The sequence below is a fragment of the Coniosporium apollinis genome (genome assembly GCF_000281105.1).
Source record: "Coniosporium apollinis CBS 100218 chromosome Unknown supercont1.40, whole genome shotgun sequence".
Classification (NCBI taxonomy): Eukaryota; Fungi; Ascomycota; class Dothideomycetes; genus Coniosporium; species Coniosporium apollinis.
The window spans coordinates 239,916-248,277 of record NW_006913302.1 but is presented as its reverse complement, the minus strand read 5'-3'; the positions used below and the strand labels follow the sequence as shown (position 1 = coordinate 248,277).

At 56.4% G+C, this 8,362-nt stretch overlaps 3 protein-coding genes across 3 annotated transcripts; 2 read left to right on the top strand and 1 right to left on the bottom strand.

The window, feature by feature from the left end:
• Positions 1–783: 783 nt before the first annotated feature.
• W97_07320 (uncharacterized protein) lies at positions 784–3,523 on the bottom strand (the record flags this gene model as incomplete). Its single annotated transcript, XM_007785298.1, has 2 exons — positions 784–3,404; positions 3,517–3,523. The coding sequence occupies 2 exons, from the start codon at positions 3,521–3,523 to the stop codon at positions 784–786; spliced, it is 2,628 nt and encodes an 875-aa protein (XP_007783488.1).
• An 807-nt stretch (positions 3,524–4,330) lies between these two features.
• W97_07319 (uncharacterized protein) lies at positions 4,331–5,122 on the top strand (the record flags this gene model as incomplete). The annotated part of the gene is made up of 1 exon (XM_007785297.1): positions 4,331–5,122. One exon carries the CDS (start codon positions 4,331–4,333, stop codon positions 5,120–5,122), a length of 792 nt encoding a protein of 263 aa, XP_007783487.1.
• A 2,172-nt stretch (positions 5,123–7,294) lies between these two features.
• On the top strand, positions 7,295–8,005 carry W97_07318 (uncharacterized protein; the record flags this gene model as incomplete). Its single annotated transcript, XM_007785296.1, has 2 exons — positions 7,295–7,432; positions 7,502–8,005. The coding sequence occupies 2 exons, from the start codon at positions 7,295–7,297 to the stop codon at positions 8,003–8,005; spliced, it is 642 nt and encodes a 213-aa protein (XP_007783486.1).
• Between the last annotated feature and the right edge of the window lie 357 nt (positions 8,006–8,362).

The following is an 8,362-nucleotide window of genomic DNA, read 5'->3' as shown; positions in this document are numbered from 1 at the left end:
GGGGGGGGGGGGGGGGGGGGGGGGGCTCCGTCCACCTCAGGAGGTACAAAGATGATTTTGGAAGCCGTCATTGCTGGTGGATCTGAGGGGCTGGGGGAGTAGTGCTGCTCAACCGTTGTGGAGCGCGGGTATGCTCGGTCGAACTGAGACTGGCCGCTGTGCGGCGAGCTGGCCGGGACTGACGATCAGACAGTCCCGCTTCGCGCCGTGGAGTGGATACGCTATGGGTGGCTATGTCATAACTTCCGCGCGGACGGTGCGGAAGCAGAGGATCTTTTGGAACTGCAAGAGTGACGTAGAGCGCCGTATCACGTTATACTGTCATCTGGGTCTGCAGTTGGGTTCGACTGTCATGGGGTTGAATGTGTAGCTAATCTGACCTATGTGAAAACCTGGTCTGTCAAGCGAAGGAGCTTGTTGCCTTACGGCTAGTGAGGCTGGAAGGCATTCAGGACGAGAAAAACCTTCGGCTCCTGTAGTAGAGAACAGAAAAGGACCACGAGGGGCCACCGGCCGCAAGACTTCACATGATCTGACAAGGCGGCCCCCGTCCTCCTCATGTTGCGAAGCGCACGCGTACCCCTTCTCCTCCCTCCACCCCCATCCCTCCGTCCCCCCTCCCTCCCATCCACCTGGGTATACGTGAAAATACACGAAGCAAAAACGGAAATAGGAAAGCTTTCTCGTCCTGAGCAGCCACTCCGCCCAAGAATTTGAAAAACACGCACAACACATAAGTTCCACCTCGTCCTCCAGAGCGCAAAGCAGCTCCCAGAACCTCCATCACCTCCCCCCTCCTCCACCATACAACTCCTGCTGCAATATTGTAAAGTCGCTAGCAGCAGCCGGAACCTTGTCCAGCGCGGCCCGCAGATTCCGCAGCAGCTCCTCCGGCATATTCCCACCGGAGCTAGCCATCATCATCTGCACGACCGGGGCATCGATGTAGGGGCCTAGAATCTGCTGCGCCATTGACAGCGGCGGCGAGCCGAAGGGCGGATAGGCCGGGAAGCTCGGCGATTGCTGAGGTTGCTGCTGTTGCTGCTGGGGCTGGAGCTGAGGCTGGGGCTGAGGTTGGCCATGAAGCGACGCGTACGGACTGCCGTAGCTCGGGGGCAGGTTATTAGGCGGTCCGGCATTGTGGCCCGCAACAGGTGAGTACTGCGGCGGCGGCAGCAACGTGTATGGCGGCAGCGGCTGCTGAGGCTGACCCGAATGTGGCGCCGGATCCGAGACCTCTGGCCGACTAGGCGTCTGAATGCTCGAGCCAGGCGGCGAGCCGGTCCTAGAAACCACCGCGAGAAGTAGCATGTTTTCCGGGCGCGGCATCTCGATGACTTTGTACTGCAGCTCGTCGTAGAAGGGGGGGAAGGGCCCTGCGCCCGCCTCGAGCGGGATGATGTAGAGGTCCTTGAGGAGGGCGTGGTCGTGCGCTCCGATGCTGCCCCAGCGCTGCCGCTTGTGAAAGTAGTCGTAGAGTTTGGCGAATTCGTCCCGGTCGGAGGGGTTGGGGGTCAGGGCTAGCACGGCGACGTCGATGGTGGGAGTGAACTTCATCGAGGAGATGTACTCGTTGCCGACGGCCACGGAGATGCGGCCGTTGACGCTCAGAGGTGTGGGGACGAGGAGGTCGCTCCAGGGGACTTTCTGGCTGACATCGCCGCCGGCGACGTGCCGGGCGCTGGCGGTGAAACTGGCGATGTGCGGCATGGTGACTTGGCCGGACCAGCAGATCTCGGGTGCGGCGGCGTTCTCGGCGGGGGAGAACGGTTGGTAGCCGTCGTTGTCGTCGTCGCGGAGGAGCATATCGATGTCTGGGTCGTGCACTGTTCCCTGCTGCTGATGTGGTATCGCTTCTGAATTCTGTCGGGCCAGCGTCTGCGATGCGCGCCGGTGATGCTCGTCTGGCGAACCGACCGACGACCATATGTTGGTGATGTCGAATCCAGTCGCTGAGGGTCTGCTGGTTGAAGAACGGTGAGCGGCAGAGGTGTCGATATGCAAGGGCTGTACAGCTCCAACGTCCTCAGGCAGCTCCACACTGGGGCTTCCCTCTCGCATAACCTCATCGCTTTGGATGGCAGATTCTCGACGAGGGACTGGAGGCTCTGGGTACACCTCCTCGGCGCGGCGCTGCGAGCGATCGTCGTCTATGATCTCCTCGCCTTTGTGTGTCTTCCGGATGCGTGGTCCCTCCTCGTGTATGAGCATCGCCTGCTTGTCCGCTTGCTCTTTGATTTTTGCGTCCTCAAGCTGCCGCTCCTCGCTTGCCATGTCCTCTGATGACATGACGGACAGTTCGTCGGCGGTCAGGGAGCCGTTCAATAGCCGGTTGAGTAAGGCGGGGTTCATCTTTATGTTGGCACTTATGGATCTAAACTGGGTGGTGTAGGCTGGTGTGCGTTCTCCATGATGGACATGCATGGCGTATTCAACAGCAATCGCATGACGTTCGCTCACAGTAGCCCTGGAATCAACGTCCGGGATTCTATAAGAGCCATCTTTGACAGCCTTCTGTATGCCATCCGCCATGACCTTCTGTAGATGTTGTGCCACCTTTTGACGATCGGTGGGCAGGTCCTTGATTTGCGCGACAGGTCCTTGTCCACTGCCTCTACGATCCTCAGCAACACTACCCCCAGACTGCTTGCGACGCTTGAGAGCGGCATCTCCGTTCGCGTGTGATGACCGGCTGCGCTTCCTCTTGCCTTGATCATCTGATTCTGCAATCGGTTCGTATTTGATCTGTTCCTCTTGCGCTGGTGGTGGTGGTGGCGGCTGCTGCGACGCTGTAAGCAAATAACCGTGACGGAGGGTGTGAGGGTCGCGATGTACCTCCTGATCCGGAACTGCAGCTTCAGAATCAGCTTCCGTAGTTTGCAGGGTGCTACTCTCTTGAGGTAGCATCGCTGGACTCGATTGCTGCGGCTTCGGGCTGCTACCGTCTTCACTAATCCCAGCCCTGATGGCACTAGTCCGGGACTGCCTGCCGCCCTTCTTCTTTCCCTTTCCCTTCTTCTTCCCGTCCCGTTGTTCCACCCTCAGCTCCCACGGCTTCTCGCCCCGCTGGATGGCAGCGAGGAGTTCGGTGTGATTTTCCGGCTTGCACTGCTCGCAAAAGTAGGTCGGGGGCTCGTCACCCTCGTCCAACCCCATGCAGACGTTGTGTTGCCAAGCATCGCAACTGTCGCAGCAGACCATAGCACCGCCTACTTCGTCGGTCTCTTGGCTGACTGCACCGCAGATACAGCGCCAGATATCTTCCTTGTCGCCCTCATCTTCGTTGTCTCCGGCAGCGGCTTTCTTGCTCTTGGCTTTGCCCTTCTTGCGGTTCGTAATAGGTGGTGCGTCAGGGAGCTCGCGGTTGGTGTGTTGGCCTTTGGTGGCTCTGGCTGAACGTCGTTCTGGCGAAAGAATTAGCGATCTTGCTTTCGATATGTGGGGGTTCCCAGAGTACGGATGTGTGCCAGGAAGGCTCCGTGACGGCGCTCAGACGGTACGCATAGGATGGCTTACCAGACATGACGATGGACTTCGCAACACGTAGACAAGGTCACGGCGTAGATGGCTTTTGTTCGTCGTTCAGATAAGGGCGATATGCTCTGCGCTTTCTCTGCGCTTCACGACTTGCTACTATGGACAGGACACACACGCAGTGGGTTGCTCGCTAATAGGGATCAAAGGATTGGAGAACAGATAACTGAGGCGCTTGACACCGCCTCCCGTTCCGACTCTGCTAAGAGAGGCTGGCCAGGTGAAGATGCTGATGAAGATGCTGGTGAAGATGCCCGTGGAGATGCTCCGAAGCAGACAGATGTTCCCCAGTGAAGAAGATCCACTCGCGCTTTAAGTCACGACCCAGCCACGCGTGTCTTCCCCGCGCCGGCTAATGCGGTGTTGGTGCTACCGTAGCCAGAAGGCGACGAGGATCACTGCGTGCTCACGTTGCCGCTAATGTGCTGTTGTTGGGATGGTGTGTCGTTGATGGAAGTTGCGATGGGCCAAGGGCAGAGCTTGCGACAGCAGAAAGTGGAGGTGCGCCAAGAGGCTGATCATGTAAGCTTGGATGTGGTCCGAGCGCTGACAGCTCCCGTAGTGAAACCTTACCGCATAAACGTCAAATCTTCTGCCCTGGCACCGCGCCTCACTCGCTCCGATTCTGGTACGCATATTGGACTTTGGAAGCTCCCTTGAAAGTGTCTACAACCGCCTGTTGTCTTTGTCGGACATAGGACACGGATCCCGCACCCCTACCATCCAGCTTGCAAGCGCATCCCAAGATTCGTACATCAAGCCGAAGATTGCGCCAGCAACAGCTGGATTCATTGCAATGGCGGATGTACGCTCGCTCTTGCGCTCCGAACTCGCCTCTAGAGGTCAGCCGAAAGGCAAGAACAGGCCCGCGAAAACTTCCACAGCCACAGGACCCCCGCCTACATCACTGAGCAAGAAGCGGAAAGCCGCCGATGACGGAGATGAAGGAAGAAAAAGGGCGAGAGTCGCGCCAATGAATGGCTTCCTACCTGAAGGCTTCTTCGGAGAGGACACCGATGCAGCCGCAGCCGCCGTAGAGCCCAACGCCGAGGTTGCTCCAGCAGTAGGTGCTCCAATTGAAGATACGTCGAGTCCGCCGGATGTACCAATGCTACCACCGCCCACGCCCGACAACCAGCCTGCGGTCACGGCCGAGGTAGACGAGGATGAATGGGCCGCGTTCGAGCGAGACATAGCGGTACCGCTGCCGGAACCACCAGCCATCGCAGCTTACAGTTCCGCAGCAACAATACAGGCGGCACCGATGTCAGCGGAAGAGCTTGCAGCACAGGCTCGGGAGGGGCAGGCTGAGCATAGAGGACGCCGGGAAGCCGAGTTGGAAGCGGAGAAGGAAGACGCAGCACGGCATCTCGAAGAGGAGTTTGATGAGATGGAAGCATTGGAGGCACGAGCGAGAAGACTAAGGGAGAGGAGGGAGCAGTTGCGGAGGGCCAGTTTGAGTACAGCAGAGGTTGTGCCAGCCGCGGAGACTTCCAAAAAACCGAGTCCTCGAGAAGCAGAGCTCGACGATGGGGAGGAAGAAGAGGATGAGGACGACGTGGACGAATGGGCTTTCGGAGCACGGTAATCAGAGCTCGAAAGACTGAAGAGATTTCTACGAATTCGTTGTGTCCCATTCTATTAACTCCCAGTGTACAAAAGTTCTCCTCGTTCCGCGGTGGCAGAAGCAAACTTACCTCGCTGTGCATCTGACGCTCATGGCACCTCCAGGCTACTCCACTGGCATCACAAAGTTTTGTTGTGTTTCGCGGTTCCCTTGTAGCGGTCAGGACGAGAACGAGCTAGGCATACTTGAAGACCTCAAGCTCCCAGCCACTCGAAGGGATATTCACGCTAGCCTATCCAGTTAGCCTTGACTGTTGTAGCAAAGCAAGCGGCAGATAGTGCTCCGGAACTGGAAGCTGCCCGCACTGTATGCTTATGGGATCTAATTATTCTGTCATTGAACAAGATTGACACTATTAACTCATGGCGTTCTCAGCTGAGGCCCAGTGCGCCTTGTCACGCTAGCTGTTCTGGAGTTCATTAACAGATCGCAGAAGTAAGAACTAAATGTGCGGATTTCTGACATGGAAAATTTGCCGCTTAGATTATCCTCCTCTGAAAGACATGTCTGCACCCCCGTGTTTCCAGAAGTTACTTAGGTTGCTATTCCCTCTGCGACGGAGCATGCTGTGGGCGCTGGCTTTTCTCAGCTGCTTCAGCTGGGTCAGCGCTCCTAGAAGCGCACTGCGACGGGTCAAGAATTACCGTTTTTCGCTTCCTTGCTGTGGTCAAATTTGATCATGGTTTAAAACACTTTCGTTGAAGCCGCTAGCCTGAGAATTATCTCGCACTCTTCTTTCCGCAGCAACCTCCGGCTTCATGTCAAGAGTCAGTTGTTGTTCTTTGAACATTGCAGATAACAAAATCCTCCAAACGTGGTACTACCGGTTTGTCCAACATCTGGAAGTCTTGTCTTACTCGTGCGTGTTTGCGATAGCTTCCTTAGATTTTTCATTTCTGGTGCACGGCGAGAAAAGGTATTCCAGACTGTGTAGGTGGGATTATTCTACCGGTCCGTTCTGTGCTCGTGTTATCAGTCCGTCAAGATTCGATGCAGGCTCGCGTTGGTGCGTGTGAACAGCTGTGTGGGCAGACACTGCTCAATAGCTGGTGCGAATGGACGCACATCTCGAGCACCTGCTAGGGTCGTTATGCATAGTACGTTGCAGCAACCTGAGGTAAGAACTTCCAAAAGCGGCATCCAGCAGCCGTCACCTCCCATTTACGATTGCCGCTAATGCATCCTCAGATCCTACCATCATGGCGTCCTTAGATCTACCGCCATGGAGCGTTCGCCATGACGAACACGCTACTCTGGTAGCATTCGCGCCGAACACCATCTGCTCGTTTGGTTCACAATCGTCGGCTGATCAAGGCTCGAAGAAATTTGAAGTTTGCGCTGCGCTGTACTTCTACAGAGCTCCATCTCTGACTAGATTTCGCCGCTACTAGCAGGCTCTCGCTCAAAAGAAGCGCAGTTCGAGTGAAGATGTGCATGGTCGTAGGACGTTGCTGTTAAGATCTGCGCACGAGTATGGCTTAGTGTCTGGTGGGGGGCTGGCACGGCTTGCTACCCGTCCCAAGAGTTCCATCCCTCGCTTACCTTGCTGCTGGAACATCCCGCTTGGGCAAGCCGGCCAACCTCTTCCACTGCATCCAACAAATCGCTACCTATCCTCATTGCCTGTTGCGGCCTTGGATGACATAATACGTGCCAGGTACCTCGTTCGCAGGGACCTTTCACTTCAACTTCCCAACTACATCTCACACACCACACTTCATCGTCGCACTATGCAAAGACCAGGCTTGTGTCTACTGGTTGCTAGACACATCGTTGATGCTAACTGATCTATTGACGACTTTATACTTCGTCGCGATCGTCGCTTCCAGTAGATCTAACACAGGACGGCGCGAACTCACCTGTGACTGTCCTGGAGTTCCTTCTTCTCGACTGCCTGAAGTTACCAGCCTTTATAAGCGGTTCTGAGACATCGCGCGAGAGTAAACTCCATCATTCCATCACTTCACATCACTTTCTTTCAACGACACGAATTTTCAATAATCCCCATTCCTTCACCAAGATCGATACAAAATGGCGAACTGCGTCGACAATGTTTCGCACACTCATTTTCATTCCTCCACCTCCGCATACATCACGCCACCCGCAACTACTCCACCACCTAAGCCGCAACCTATGTCGCATGACGAGCGCAACGCCGCCATCAACGGACAACTCCTAGCGCTCTTAGCTAAGGCGCAAAAAGACTCTTTGCGGAAGAACCCAGCCACGCTATGGATGAACGCACCTGCACCGCAACAAAACACATCAACAGTATTCCTTACCCCAATCCACACACGTTTCAGGAAAAAAAAAGAGAGCACTTGACTTACACCTTCCCAGCAACCCCAACCCGCAACCCCCGCCCCCCCAATCTTCCGCATGCTGCCCTACTCAGCCTATTCCGCACGCATCACCATCTACTCCTGCCCCTCCCCCAACACCGTCCGCGCCCTCCTCCTCGCAAGCAACAGCTCCAGCGACACGCTAAACCCGCACGCCATGTACTTCGACCCCTTCTGGGAGCAGCACGAACTCCCCGCATCCGCGACCTGGCTGATCCACCTGCCGGGTGTGCTGAACGTCGAGCAGGCCGGCGACGGCGATGTCTTCGGCTTCGTTTGCGGCGACGGGGCACCAGGTGAAGGTGCCTACTGGGCGTGCGTGCATGCGCATCTCGTTCACCTGTTTACTGACTGGTGCGGGAGGAGGGGCGAGGACGGCGAGATGTTGCTCGCGCTGGAGGATTTCGTCGCCAAGGGGAAGATGGATCCGTCCGAGGAGGAGCATGAGGTGTGGTATGCACGGGCGAGGGAGTGGGTGGAGACGCAATTCCCGCCTGGCTGAAGCGGGAGCGGGGACGGGGTGGAGAAGTCCAGTTTTGAGATCATGGAGGTCATAGGGAGGGAGATTGTGCACGGTTTACGTTGGCTTCATCCACTGGTTTGCAGGGTCTTGGCCGCGGCAAATCTGGGCACGGCAGGAAGCGGCGATCGTGAAGCTGGGGGGGTTTCGGCGCTTTTGGTGTTCTGACATACCCCATTCGCGCTCCGATGTTGGTTTTCCTAGTATTGCACGACAGCAGCCTAGCGACCGAGCGAAACTGCTGATCGATGCTCCGTTCGACAGATCTGGTGGCATCCATGGTGTTCCAGATTACAATAGAGATCACGTGAAGAGAGGTCAAAGAGACACGTGTTCAGC